At 41.7% G+C, this 15,605-nt stretch overlaps 1 protein-coding gene across 2 annotated transcripts in view; it reads left to right on the forward strand.

The window, feature by feature from the left end:
* TDRD7 (tudor domain containing 7) overlaps nt 1-15,605 on the forward strand; it is an 81,176-nt gene that overhangs the window by 37,898 nt on the left and 27,673 nt on the right. For both annotated transcript variants that reach the window (XM_007968657.3, XM_007968658.3), the window contains 2 exons: nt 7,722-8,308; nt 12,123-12,309. In XM_007968657.3, the coding sequence (XP_007966848.3) occupies nt 7,722-8,308; nt 12,123-12,309 (774 nt within the window). The remainder of the gene's footprint in view (nt 1-7,721; nt 8,309-12,122; nt 12,310-15,605) is intronic.

Here is a 15,605-nt window from a genome sequence, read left to right on the forward strand (position 1 = left end):
CACCCATTTCTATAGCTCCAGGCTGCGATTTTCCCCTGCTGGAGCCAGGAAGGCTGGATGGCTTGGTCCCAACACTTGTCCCCACAGCCCAACACAGTGGCTGGGGCAGTCTTCCGTCAGAGTTCCTCTTCAGGCCTAAACTGACCTACGCTTCCTCATTGGGTGGGGCTTCCCTGCAGGATCTCCAGTAACTCCAGCCAGAGGCAGACAGGATTCAGATCTTCTTGGGCCTGAGCCCCTAGTGGGAGGGGTGGCCACAGTCTCTGCAGACCAGCAGACTTAGCCTCTCCTCCTGGTAGTTCTGAGGAATCCAGGCAGCCAAGACAAATGAGTTTCCCCCCAGCGAAGCACACCCTCTCAACCAAGGGATAAGGGCTTCGTTGAACGGGTCCTGTTCCCTGTGCCACCCAACTGGGTGAGACCCTCCAACAGGGGTTGTCAGACACCCTATACAGGAGCAATCCTACTGGCATCAGGTTGGTGCCCTTGAGGTCAGAGGTCCCTGAAGAAGGAGCAGGCACCCATCTTCACTGTTCTCCAGCCTCCTCGAGTGACATCTCCAGGCATGGGAGCAAATCAGATGAATAGTACCTGAAGTGAAGCCCCAGCAAACTGCAGCAACCCTACAGAAGAGGGACCTGAAAGAAAAACAAACAAGCAGAAAGTGACAGCAACTGCATCAGCAACAAAAAAGGCCCCCACAAAAACCCCATCCAAGGGTCAGCAACCTCAAAGACCAAAACTAGACAAACTCACCAAGATGAGAATCAATGAAAAAATGCTGAAAACCCAAAAGGCTAAAGTGCCTCTTCTCCTCCAAATGATCACAGCATCTCTCCATCAGGGGCGCACAACTGGGTGGAGAATCAGATGGACAAATTGGCAGAAGTAGGCTTTAGATGATGGGTAATAAAAAACTATGCTGAGCTAAAGGAGCGTGTTCTAACCCAACACAAAGAAGCTAAGAACCTTGATAAAAGGTTAGAGGTTCAACCCAGAATTTCATATCCAGCCAAACTAAGCTCCATAAGCGAAGGAGAAATAAAATCCTTTCCAGACAAGCAAATGCTGAGGGATTTTGTTACCACCAGGGCAGGACCTGCAAGAGCTCTTGAAAGAAGCACTAAATATGGAGAGGAAAAACTGATACCAGTCACTGCAAAAATAATACCAAAATATAGAGACCAATGACACTATGAAGAAACTCCTCAACTAATGTGCAAAATAACCAAATAGCATCGTGATGACAGGCTCAGATTCACACATAACAATACTAATCTTAAATGTAAATGGGCTGAATGCATCAAAAGACACAGACTGGAAAATTGGATATGCAGTCAAGACCCATCAGTGTGCATATTCTGGAGACCCATCTTACGTGCAGAGACACACACAGGCTCAAAATAAAGGGATGGAGGAAAATTTATCAAGCAAATGGAAAGCAAAAAAATATAAAAGCAGGGGTTGCAATCCTAGTCTCTGACAAAACAGACTTTAAACCAACAGAGATTAAAAAAAGACAAAGAAGGGCATTACATAGTGGTAAAGGGAACAATTCAACAAGAAGAGCTAACTATTCTAAATATATATGCACCCAATACCAGAGCCCGCAGGTTCATGAAACAAGTTCTTAGAGACCTACAGAGACTTAGACTCCCACACAATAATAGTGGAAGACTGTTAACACCCCGCTGTCAATATTAGACCAACGAGACAGAAAATTAACAATGATATTCAGAACTTGAACTCAGCTCTGGATCAAGTGGACCTAATAGACATTTACAGAACTCTCTACCCCAAATCAACAGAATATACATTCTTTGCAGCACCACATGGCACTTATTCTGAAATTGACCACATGATTGGAAGTAAAATGGTGTTCGGCAAATGCAAAAGAACTGAAATTATAAAAAACAGTCTCGGCCGGGCGTGGTGGCTCACACCTGTAATCCCAGCACTTTGGAAGGCCAAAGTGGGTGGATCACGAGGTCAGGAGATCGAGATCATCCTGACTAACATGGTGAAACCCTGTGTCTACTAAAAATACAGAAAATTAGCTGGGTGTGGTGGCAGGCACCTGTAGTCCTAGCTACTCAGGAGGCTGAGGCAGGAGAAATGGTATGCACCGGAGAGGCAGAGCTTGCAATGAGCCGAGATCGTGCCACTGCACTCCGGCCTGGGGGACAGAGGGAGACTCCCTCACAAAAAAAGAGAGACCACAGTGCAATTAGATTAGAACTCAGGATTAAGAAACTCTCTCAAAACCGTTTTATGGAAATTTCATGGAAATTGAACAACCTGCTCCTGAATGACTCCTGGGTAAATAATGAAATTAAGACAGAAATCAAGAAGTTCTTTAAAACCATTGAGAACAAAGAGACAATGTACCAGAATCTCTGAGACACAGCTAATGCAGTGTTAAGAGGGAAATGTATAGTCTGCATGCCCACATCAGAAAACTTTGATCTCAAATTGACACCCTAACATCACAAAAGAGCTAGACGGGCAAGGGCAAACTAATGCAAAAGCTAGCAGAAGTCAAGAAATAACTAAGATCAGAGAAGAATTGAAGGAGGTAGAGACATGAAAAACTCTTCAAAAAATCAACAAATCCAGGTTTTTGTTTTTGTTTTTGTTTTTTAAAGATTAACAAAATAGACTGCTAGATAGACTAATAAGAAGAGAGAGAAGAATCAAATAGACACAATAAAAAACGATAAAGGGGATATCACCACTGACCTCACAGAAATACAGACTACCATCAGAGAATAGTATAAACACCGCTACACAAATAAACTAGAAAATCTAGAAGAAATGAATAAATTCCTGGATGCATACACGCTACCAAGACTAAACCAGGAAGAAGTCGAATCCCCTAATAGACCAATATCGAGCTCTGAAATTGAGGTAGTAATTAATAGCCTACCAACCAAAAAAACCTGGGTCCAAATGGATTCACAGCTGAATTCTACCAGAAATTCAAAGAGGAACTGATATACTTCTTTCTGAAACTATTCCAAACAATTGAAAAGGAGGGATTTTGCCCTAACTCGTTTTATGAAGCAAGTGTCATCCTGATACCAAAACTGAGAAGAGATGCAACAACAACAAAAAACTTCAGGCCAATATCCCTGATGAACATCAATGCAAAAATCCTCAAGAAAATACTGGCAAACTGAATCCAGCAGCACGTCAAAAAGCTTATCCACCACTATCAAGTCAGCTTCATCCCTGGGATGCAAGCCTGGTTCAACATATGCAAATCAGTAAATGTAATCCATCACATAAACAGAACCAAAGACAAAAACCACATGATTATCTCAATAGATGCCGAAAAGGCCTTTGATAAAATTCAATATCCCTCCATGTTAAAAACTCTGAATAAACCATGTATTGATGGAACATATTTCAAAATTATAAGAACTATTCATGACAAATCACGGCCAGTATCATATTGAATGTACAAAAGCTGGAGGCATTCCCTTTGAAAACTGGTACAAGATGGGGATGCCCTCTCTCACCACTCCTTTTCAACATAGTATTGAAAGTTCTGGCCAGGGCAATCAGGCAAAAGAAAGAAAGAAAGAGTATTCAAATAGGAAGAGAGGGAGCTGAGTTGTCTCTCTTTGCAGATGACATGATTTTATATTTAGAAAACCCCATTATCTTAGCCCAAAAGCTTCTTGAACTGATAAGCAACTGATAAGCAAAGTCTTAGGATACAAAATCAGCATGCAAAAATTACAGGCATTCCTTTACACCAACAATAGATAAGCAGCGAGCCAAATCATGAATGAACTCCCATTCACAACCGCTACAAAGAGAGTAAAATATCTAGGAATACATCTAACAAGGGACATGAAGGACCTCTTCAAAGAGAACTACAAACCACTGCTCAAGGAAATAAGAGAGGACACAAACAAATGGAAAAACATTCCATCCTCATGGAGAGGAAGAATCAATATCATGAAAATGGCCATACTGCCCAAAGTGATTTATAGATTCAGTGCTATTCTCGTCAAACTTCCATTGACATTCTTCACAGAATTAGAAAAAACTATTTTAAATTTCATATGGAAACAAAGAAGACCCCATAGAGCCAAGACGATCCTAAGCAAAAAGAACAAAGCCGGAGGCATTACACGATCTGACTTCAGACTATGCTAGAAGGCTATAGTAACCAAAACAACATGGTACTGGTACCAAAACAGACATATAGACCAATGGAGCAAAACAGAGACCTCAGAAATAACACCACACATCTACAGCCATCTGATCTTCAACAAACCTGACAAAAGCAGTGGGGAAGGGATCTCCTATTCAGTAAATGATGCTGGGAAAACTGGCTAGCCATATTCAGAAAACTGAAACTGGACCCCTTCCTTACACATTATACAAAAAATAACTCAGAATGAATTAAAGACTTAAATGTAAAACCCCAAACCTTAAAAACCCTAGAAGAAAACCTATGCAACACCATTTAGGACATAGGCCTGGGCAAAAACTTCATGACAAAAACACCAAAAGCAATTGCAACAAAAGCCAAAATTCATAAATGGTGTTAAACTAAAGAGCTTCTGCACAGCAAAAGAAGCTATCATCAGAGTGAACAGAAAGCCTACAGAGTGGGAGAAAATTTTTGCAAACTACCCATCTGACAAAGGTCTAATAATTATCTAAAATTTACAAGGAACTTAAACAAACGTTCAAGAAAAAAAACAACCCCATCAAAAAGTGGGCAAAGGATATGAACAGACACTTCTCAAAAGAAGACATTTACACAGCCAACAAACATGAAAAAAGCTCAACATCACTGATCATCAGAGAAATGCTAATCAAAACCAACCATAATGAGACACCATCTCATGCCAGTCAGAATGGCAATTATTAAAAAGTCAAGAAACAATGCTAGTGAGACTGTGGAGAAATAGGAACACTTTTACACTGTTGATAGGAATGAAAATTAGTTCAACCATTGTGGAAGACATTATGGCAGCGATTCCTCAAGGATCTAGAATCAGAAATACATTTGACCCAGCAATTCCATTACTGGGTATATACCCAAAGGAATATAAATCATTTTACTATAAAGACACACGCATGCACGCACGCGCACACACACACACACACATATATATTTTGAGACAGAATCTCGCACTGTCACCTGGGCTGGCATGCAATGGCATGATCTCTGCTCACTGCAACCTCCGCCTCCCGGGTTCAAGTGATTCTCTTGCATCAGCCTCCCAAGTAGTTGGGATTACAGGCACCTCCCACCACACCCAGCTAATATTTTGCATTTGTAGTGGAGACAGGGTTTCACTATGTTGGTCAGGCTGGTCTCGAACTCCTGACCTCATGATCTGCCCGCCTTGGCCTCCCAAAGTGCTGGGATTACAGGCGTGAGCCACCGCGCCCGGCCACAAAGTATGTTTATTGCAGTGCTCTTTACAATAGCAAAGACATGGAACCAACCGAAATGCCCGTCAGTGATAGACTGGATAAAGAAAATGTGGTGCATACACACTATGGAATACTGTGCAGCAATAGAAAGGAATGAGATCATGTCCTTTGTGGGGACATGAATGAAACTGGAAGCCATCATCCTCAGCAAACTCACACGGGAACAGAAAACCAAACACCACATGTTCTCACTCCTAAGTGGGAGTTGAACATTGAGGACACATGGATACAGAGAGGGGAACGACACATACCAGGGCCTGTTAGGGGGTAGTGGTTGAGGGGAGGGAAGTTAGAGGGCAGGTTGATAGGTATAGCAAACCACTATGGCAAATGTATACCTGTGTAACAAACCTGCACGTTCTGCACATTTATCCCATTTTTTTAAGAAGGAAAAAAAGATTATAATGCACCTGTATAATGGAGTAGGCTATACCATTTAGGTTTGTGTAAGTACACGCTATGATGTTTGCACAACAAATGGACGACACGTTTCTGAGAATGTATTCCCATCATTAAGTGACGCATGACTGACTACACTAATTGGGGTTCTATATGACAAGTTAATCACTCACTTATAATGCTGTTTTCTTTTTCCATTGACTCCAAAAGTGTGTGTTTCAAACCTCTGGATACCTAATCTGTATTCTTGTATCTTACTGAGTGTCATAAAGCACAGCGAAGATTGGCATTTTAAGATTTCAGATTATGTGCATAATGGGTCTCTAGAGAAGTAGACTAACCATCAAGAGAAAGATGAGGAATGCTCCAACTATTGTGTCCCTATGGCTTAAAATAAGGGACATAAACTGTGCCAATCATATAACATGCCGTTTAGAGGGATCACAGAGTGCCAGCAGGAGACCATCACAGATTACAGGAGGTGCCATAGACCTTTACTTTCAGTGATGCTTTAGGCTTTCCAGGTGTAGAAGTTTTCCTCAGTCCTCGAAATTTAAGCATACATTGGCAAAGGAATGAAGAGGAGAGCGAAGTAAAAAGTCAGTGTTCTTTACTAATAAGCTCCCTAACCAGCATACTTTAATATTCTGTTCTTCTAGGTGGACCGTGGTTCCTGTAAACTTGTAATTATTACCCTAAGGATTTAAATTGCAGCTAAGGAGTAGGTAAAATAGGATCTGACAAAATAGAAACATTTTGGAAGGCAGGGAATTTTAACTTCAGTCTAATGGTCTCGTATAGGGTTCAAGAAACTGCTTTTGTAAAGGTCCATGGTAAATGTGTAGGCTCTGCAGGCCAAGAGCTGCAACTGACAGATGCAGTCCATCACAGTTATTCAGCTGTGCCACTGTAGAGCAAAAGCAGCCAGAGAGAATATGTAAATAAAGGAGCATGACTATGTTCCAATAAAACTTTATGTATATTGAGTTTCATATAATTTTTACAAGTTATGAAATAATTCTTTGAATTTTTTTCGAGCATTTGAAAATATAAAAATCATTCTTTAGCTCATGAGCCATGAACTGCATTGGGCCATGCTCTAATAGTAGAGCTGACCCCTGCTCTAGTAGTAGAAAGGCTTAAAACTCAGGGATAAAAATGATGCCATACATCAGTTTCTCTTCTCTTTCTTCTCTTACATAAAAATATGTCATCAAGCTGTGCCTCTCAGGAATGGCATGCAAACAAAAATTCAAGATTGGATGATATACAAGTGCCAGGTATTTTTAATATTTGTTCGTTAGGGTGACAACACTTGCAGCTCAACTTTCTGCTGTGGTGGTTTTAAAACTGTACTTTATCTCTGGAGCATCTTTTTCTAAATAATGGAAAGACAAGGGTTTTTTCAGGCTATTGCAGGAAGAAGAGAGATGGCACTCCTATTTTGTCTAAATATTTTCTAGTTTTCTTCCCAGTGGTTTATTCCTGACAGTTTTAATACCTTTTCACAACTTATTTTCAGTCAGTTTTGTAAGCTATTGTTTTGGATTTGGCAGAGACAACTAAATGAGAGTACGCGTTGCAGGGCCGAGCACTCGTGATTTTCTAGGGCAGCTGGAGTCTGGATGCTGCACAAGTGAATTTAATACTATTTTATTTTCCTGTTTATTTCTGAAATGTGGCTCGTGTTATTTGCAGGTGAAGATAATGCATTAAATTCCTAGCAATTGAAAAGAGTAAAATGTACACTTGATTAATTTGAAAACAGCACGACTCTCAAATTTAAAATACATTAATGTGCTTGTGGGTTGTTTATAGTCACTGAAATATCTGTCATTTGCTTTATTTAAAAATTTCAGGTGGAGAAACCTTGCAGTGGTGGCCAAGATTTACTTCTTTATCCAGCTAAGAGAAAGCAGCTTTTGAGAAGTGAACTGGACACTGAAAAAGTACCTCCATCCCCACTACCTGCTCCCAAACAAACACCACCATTGAAAGGGTGTCCAACAGTTGTGGCAGGAGACTTTAAAGAAAAAGTGGCAGAGCTGCTGGTGAAATACACAAGTGGCCTTTGGGCCAGTGCACTCCCAAAAGCATTTGAGGAAATGTACAAAGTGAAATTCCCTGAGGATGCCTTAAAAAATCTTTCCTCACTTTCTGATGTATGCACCATAGACTACATTTCTGGAAATCCTCAGAAGGCCATTCTCTATGCTAAACTTCCATTGCCTGCTGACAAAATCCAAACGGATGCAGGGCAAGCACATGGTGATCATGATATCAAGGCTATGGTTGAACAAGAGTATTTGCAGATAGAAGAAAACATTGCTGAAAGCGCTAATACCTTTATGGAGGACATAACAGTTCCTCCTTTAATGATTCCAACTGAAGCATCACCATCTGTGTTGGTGGTTGAACTGAGCAACACAAATGAAGTGGTTATCAGGCAAGTTTCATTTTCTAATTCTTTAGGATTCTGATATACTGTTGTCACTTGACTATTCTTCACATGGATGCTGAGGGTTAAAGGAAAAATAATATATTCTTAGTTCTGTAGAGTTATAGTGAGGCTTAATAATGTATTAATATTTGTTAAATGTTCAAAATATACAACTATCCTAAGATTACTAATAACTTTAAAAATTGGAATGATAATATGAACTTGAAAAAAGATTTATGTCAAAAACTTGATGGTAACTATATTATGTCAAAAGCAATACCTAGTTCGCAGAAAAAGCAAGTGCCCCACACACTACATAATACTATTTAATCTCGGACTATGTAGTATTTCCTAAAAGTAAAAATAGCTCAGAGCTGCTTTCCTCGTATAATACATCAGATTAGACCTTGGACCCAAAGGGGATCTGTTGTTTGAGTCTTTCAGTATCGTTGCCTGAGAGGAGGCATCATTGCTTAAGTAGCTGACAATAACTAGAATAACAAAAAACAGTCCAGCTCCAGGCACCTGTCTTGGACTTTTAGAGAAAATACAGAATACATGGAAAATATAGAAAGACTATAATTTGCAGTCTCCATTTGGGAAAAATAATGGGAACCTATGTAGCTGAACCCCTGGAGGCACCAGTCCAGGGTGTGGCCATGTCTGGGCAGATCAGAAAAATACTGAAGCAAACAATCTGGGCTCCTTCAACCAAATGATCCTTTGGTTTGGGCCATCACTCCTCCAGAGACCCTAACTGAAATGGAAAGGCCCAAAGAAGAACCACAAAAAATAATCAGAATCCTTCAATGAAAGAAGAGCTCAAAAATTTAAAGCTCTTCCATTTGAACAAATGAAATCTGAGGAGATAATAAAGTGAACCTAGTATCTTTAGATGCTCAAACTAGAAGAACCTCCAGAAAGTTTAGAGAGGATAAAGCTTTTATTCTAAGATGTTTGGCCTGAAGATATAAATAGGTTGCTAAGGGTTAGAGGTCCCAATATGTTTCACTATTGTATTGAAGGAAAGGACAGATATTGAAGGCCACATTGCCACCTTTCACCATTTAACTATACTATAAAGAAACTTCCATGGCAGGATCTTTTGGTATCTGTTAACCAGTAATTGTTGGTGCCATAGTCAGAGACCAAGCACCAGGCCGGACCAATCACATGGTTTCTGTTGTTCACACCAAGGTTTGTCAGGAGTCTGGATCGATTCTAAGACTTTAGTAGAAGGGTTCTAATCTATTCCAGGATGATTGTATCCAGGGTCTTCAGATTATTTAAATACCTTTTCCCAGTAGGAATTTAAATCCTGGTGTCAGCATTTTATGTGTTCAGCAGAGTGGCTGGCAACCAGCAAGCAAGATGGGTAATGTCTGCCATTAGGCTGACCCTAGGTTATTGGTTTCTGCCCTCCCCACAAGACTTTGCAAACCTCCACCAGACTGAACCCTGTTCTGTACCCTCATCTTCACCCAGGCAGGCAGTAGGCACTGGAAGCTGAATCTCTGGCTCATTAGCGCCTGGAGGGTACTATGGCAGAACCCTCATCTCAAATATGGGAATCCCTTGTCTCAAAAATTAACTTTGTGAAACTTCGTATTTAGGGCATCCCTAAACTGACCTATCCATCATTCTTTTCCCGCCTCGCTCAGGTAATTTGAGGATAATATATGACCTCATTCTCGTCATTACTCACTCTCATACACCTGTAATGTCAGTCCTGTACTCTGCCTCATCCAACACCCTCCCTCTTCCCCCTATCTGTGCAGCCCTCCTCTCCTGGCTGCTAAAGAGAAGAGAAGCTGCCTGCAGATCCCAAGCCATTTCTCGTCACCATCCTCCCCTCTGGCAGGAGCCTGTGTTTGGCAGACTACCACATCAGGGCTGCAGCCCAGGCCTCTGCCAGTTGAGCACCCAGGGCTACGTAGCAGAGCTAGGGGGAGGCCCAGTGAGGCTCTACGTCCCAGCAAATGGGCACTTGGGTGCAGTTGCAGACCTTCTGGAGGACTTCAGAGCCAAGAGTGCAACTGCATTCCAGGCAATGCCTTAGTATTTGCAAAGCTGAATACATTTAAATGATAATAGCTGGCTCAGTGGCACATACACATCCTCCCAACTACTCAGCAGACTGAGGTGGGAGGATTGCTTGAGCCCAGGAGTCCAACCTAGGTAGCATAGCAGTGAAACCCTGTCTCAAAAAAATAATAAATAAATTTAAACTATAACAGTATGGCAAAGCTTCTGCAGTTATTTCTGAAGCCAATAATATGCACATAATATTTCATTTTAAAATAGCCATTGCACATGGTTTCCATTTTGTGTAGGACTTTCTGAGGTGTCCCCCCCCCCCCCCGCCCCTTGTAATGAATAGCTTGACTATGGCATCTTCTGCCCTGGTGATAATTACCAAGAATACATAGAATTAGTCCTAAAGGAACCATTTCTTAGAGCTCTACAGGCCCACTTGGAGCCTGGGTAAAACCTGGAACAATACAAAGAACAAGATTCTTGTGGCATCTCCCCCGTCTCCTGGGCCAAGTGATGCTGGTGCTGTTAAGGGTATAGCCTTCCAGCTAAAAAGGCCTTGATCCTATGACTGGAACAGCTTCTGTTACATGACCCAAACTTGATATGCCAGGTTTTACACCCTAGAAGGAGACCCTGGATGAAATCATCTCTGAGGACTAAAGCGCAAGAAAACAGTAGGCTGTTTTGATAACATGAACTGGAACAAGGTGACCACAGCTGTCAACAGTAGAAAATTGTAGAAGGAAATAAGGACATAATCCTGAAAAATAAATGTTTCTCAACAAGCATACAATTTTAGAGACATTTGACTAGAATATGGTACCTCTTTTAAGGGTATCAGAAGTCAACATTTTGTTGTAATGTGTTCAAATTCTTTAATAAGTTTGGAGGGGGTGTCACATTGTGTGTTTAGTGTACGTAAAGCTTTGTTTTTTCTCTAGTAAAATTTCATTGCAGTTTCAAAGCTTGACCCAGCCCTTGTCAGGGCAAAACTGTGTTCTAGATTCTTTTCTTAGTAATCTGTAAAGATTTCCAGCAGCCTTAGTCAAGATCCAGCGTCGACCCTCGCTTCTCTGGCCTCCAGGCCTCCCTTGGTGTCTCCATTTTCCATGTCTTCTCCTCTCTCCCCTTCCTGACTCTTCTCTCAGCTTTGTCCTTCCTGAGGACACTATCACTGCTTCCTGTTATGCCCTCTCGTTGTCTGGATTGCTCCATGTTTTTTTTTGTTGTGGGATATGTTGGACCAAACGTTTGCTGTGTTGTTTGGTGTGTGTTTTGTGCAGTCTTCATTATCCCTTATCTGAGAGGGTGAGAGGGAGTCTCACTCTGTCTTCCAGGCTGGAGTGTAGTGGTGTGATCTTGGCTCGCTGCAACCTGCAACCTCCACCTCCCGGGTTCAAGCAAATCTCCTGCCTCAGCCTCCCAAGTAGCTGGGACTACAGGCACCCGCCTCCACACCAGCTAATTTTTGTAAATTTTTAGTAGAGATGGGATTTCCCCATATTGGCCAGGCTGGTCTCAAACTCCTGACCTTGTAATCCACCCGCCTCGGCCTCCCAAAGTGCTGGGATTACAGGTGTGAGCCACTGTGCCCAGCCCGCTTATCTTCTTTTTCAAGAGATAAGTATTTCACTGAGTACACGTTCTCCTCCCTGTTGATATAAGCAAGTCTGAGGCTGGAACCAAAGATGGCAGCAGAGAAAACAGAAGGACATAAACAAATTCCTATTGCTTTTCTTCTTCTAGGTACTTCATTTGCGTTCTCTTCTTTTAACTGATTCAGGTATGTGGGCAAAGACTATTCTGCTGCTCAGGAATTAATGGAAGATGAGATGAAGGAATATTACAGTAAGAATCCTAAGGTCATACCAGTCCAGGCCGTGAATGTTGGGCAGTTGCTGGCCGTAAATGCCGAGGAGGACGCCTGGTTACGAGCACAGGTCATCTCAACAGAAGAGAACAAAATAAAGGCAAGCACTGTTTACTTTGTCATAGCATTATGGATACAAATACCTTATTATTTTCCAAATGTAAATATTTTTTACATTTTTCAAATTTAAATGTTGTATCCTATAACTATATGCCCCAAACTGGACACAGTTTTCAATGGAAGTTAAAAAGATAATATCTGTAAAAGGTTATCCCTGTCAGCCTTTAAATTTGTGGTAGTCATATTATCTCAAGAGTTTTAGTTAAAAAAAATAAATTCCCCTTGGGAGTATTCATAACCCATTATCCAGTCAGGGAAGGGTACTTCCTATTCCCAGGGGATGTATAATGAATACTGACCAGAACTCTGTGGGCTTCTTATCAAGGCCAGTACTTTGGAGTGATGGAAGCCATACAGACCAAAGGAGACAATTCTTCTTCTTCCTCTTCTGTAGCCAAGACACAGGTCCTTCTCCACAGCTGCTCCCGGCGTAGCCTTCTCCACCCTCTTGAAAAGGCCAGTGGGCCCGTTTGCCACTCTCTTCCCAGCAGACTTTTCTGGGCTTGACTCCATTCGTGGATATCAGCCTCTGCCCTTTGCCTCTTCATACTGTCAATGCAGAGACCAAGAAGCACAGTTTCCCTAAGGGTAGTGTCTCAGGGCCTTGGAACACCCAAATAACATGCAGAGAAATTATATATTAGCTCCCTGTGCTGTGTGGTCAGTTGTACTAGTGTATTTTTAATGTGTCACTTCTTTCTATCTGGGTGGAAGCTGTATGTCTGTTTGGAATTTATCCTTTGAATCATGGGCCTGCTACTTGATAGAGAATTTGGAGGGAGAAAAAGTCTTTTCTTTCTCGAGTGTTAAGATGTCTCCCTTCCCTAAAGGGAAATGCTTTTTAAGACTTGGGTTCATTTCTGCCCTTCATGATAGGAAGGACACTGTGTAGAAGGGTGACCCTCGTTCCCCACTTCTATAGTCCCTTGTATTTATACAGAGGACTCTTAGACTGTGAGGGGAATGTATCTAAGATCTTTTGGTTTTCTCTAGATTTTGCAAGCAGGGAAATATGCTTCTATTTCTATAGCCTCTGTTCCATAATACAAAACCTTATTCCGTGTGCCACTATCAGCTGCCAGCTGGTAATCCTATATGTGTCATTGAGTGCAAATGACCAGTCCCTGAACCCAGGCTTAAGTACCTCAGTTACTGGCTACTGAACCACCCCCCCCCCCCCCCCCCCCCCGCTACAAGTGGGAGTTAGGAGGTCAGAAAAGGATACTGCTGTTTCTTAGCAGGTTGCTCAATAGGAGAGGCCCTGACCCTCTCCAGAAGTAAACTCACCCAACCACCCAGCCACCCTTTCCCATCTGCAGAGGCATTTAGGAAATTTCCTAGCTGAATCTACAGAGGCACGAATTCTAAGTAATTTGACTGACTTTAAAAATCTGAAAATTGGAAAATAGTTTGCCAGTTTCTTATGAATACTTACCATATGACCCCTAAGGCCCACAAGGTGTCTTGTACATATATGTGTGTTGTAGCATTTTTATTAATAGCCCCAAACTGGACAAAGCCCAAATGTTCACCAACAGGTGAATCATAAAAACAAATTATAGTTTATTCATATAGTGGAACACTGTTCAACAATACAAAGGAATTTACTACTGATATAAACAGTTTCATGGACAAACCTCACAGATTTTGTGCTGAGCAAAAGAAGCCAGGCACAAGAGAGTAATGTGTATGATTTCGTGTAAATCATAAGAGCAGGTAAGCCGGGCACAGTGGCTCAAGCCTGTAATCCCAGCACTTTGGGAGGCCGAGATGGGCGGATCACGAGGTCCGGAGATCGAGACCATCCTGGCTAACACGGTGAAACCCTGTCTCTACTAAAAAATACAAAAAACTAGCCAGGCGAGGTGGCGGGCGCCTGTAGTCCCAGCTACTCGGGAGGCTGAGGCAGGAGAATGGCATGAACCCGGGAGGCGGAGCTTGCAGTGAGCTGAGATCCGGCCACTGCACTCCAACCTGGGTGACAGAGCGACACTGCGTCTCAAAAAAAAAAAAAAAAAAAGGCAGGTAAAATTCATCTGCAGTGATAGAAATCAGATCAGTGGTTGCCTGGGACAGGAGGTGGAGGGGGACTAATTGCAAACGGCAAGAAGAAACTGTTGGAGTGGTGTAAATGGTCTATATGTTGATTATTTTGATGATTATATGGATATATACATTGGCCAAAGCCCATCAAACTGTATTGTAAACGGGTATCTTTTATTCAGTATAAATTATACTTAGATAAAGTTTGATACCTGGAAGAAGCTAAGGACCACGATGATCACTGGGCCAATGGAGAACACAGGACTTGGACACTAGTCCTGAGTCTGCCTGTATCTGGGTGTGTGCCTTTGGTCAAGTCCCTCCATTCCTCTGGGTCTCTAGTTGATAGGAGATAACTATCCCTAAACGTTCCTAGATAAACTATTTCCTGGCCATTTCACTCCCCTGGCCCTTAGGAAGTTCAACAAAAGCTAAGCTATTTTAAGGCACAGAGATTTCTTATGAAGAGAAGAATCATATGTAAATCCTAGTGACACATTAACAGTGTAACAATATTTCCAATAAATAATGCAGATATTCCACAAGGATATTTCCCAGTCTGAAGTCTATAGGGCAGTCACTTTCTTCCCTCCCTCCCTCCTTCTACTTCAGGAATTCAAGCTCTCATGTCAGATAGAACTGAGTCTCAGCTCTGCCATTTCTAGCTGCGTGGCCTTAGGAAAGTTATTTAACTTCCCTCATTGCTTATCTGTAAATTCAGATACTCTCATCATGTTGTATCTGCCTGATATACTTTTTCACTTTTTCCTGGAGCCAAGAACAAAACATACAAGTCCTTGTTCTCAAGAAGCTTACATTCTAGTGAGAAAAGAGCGATGACAAGCATACAGTAAACACACAAAACAATTTTAGTACAATGAAGGAAATAACCAAGGCACTATGATAGAAAATAACTCTGAAGCAAGAGATAGGCAGAGTGATGTGATCTCATTTTGATGCTTCAGAAATCATTCTAGGACTGTTGTGGGGAATGGATTGTAGGGCACAGAAGAAAAGTATACTGGTTAGGTGGCTGTTGTAATAGCCAGCTACCTTGTAACCTGGATTAGTGAAGATGGTGGTAGTGGAAGAGATTCAGGATATATTTGGAGATTGAACTGACAGGACACTGACTTGTTGGAAGTGGATGGTAAGCAGAAGAGAAGATTCAAGATAGCTACTGGGTTTGGGGCTTGAGCAATTGGATATTGGTGCCATTTGTTGAAATTGGTA

Source organism: Chlorocebus sabaeus, chromosome 12, assembly GCF_047675955.1.
Source record: "Chlorocebus sabaeus isolate Y175 chromosome 12, mChlSab1.0.hap1, whole genome shotgun sequence".
Taxonomy (NCBI): Eukaryota; Metazoa; Chordata; class Mammalia; order Primates; family Cercopithecidae; genus Chlorocebus; species Chlorocebus sabaeus.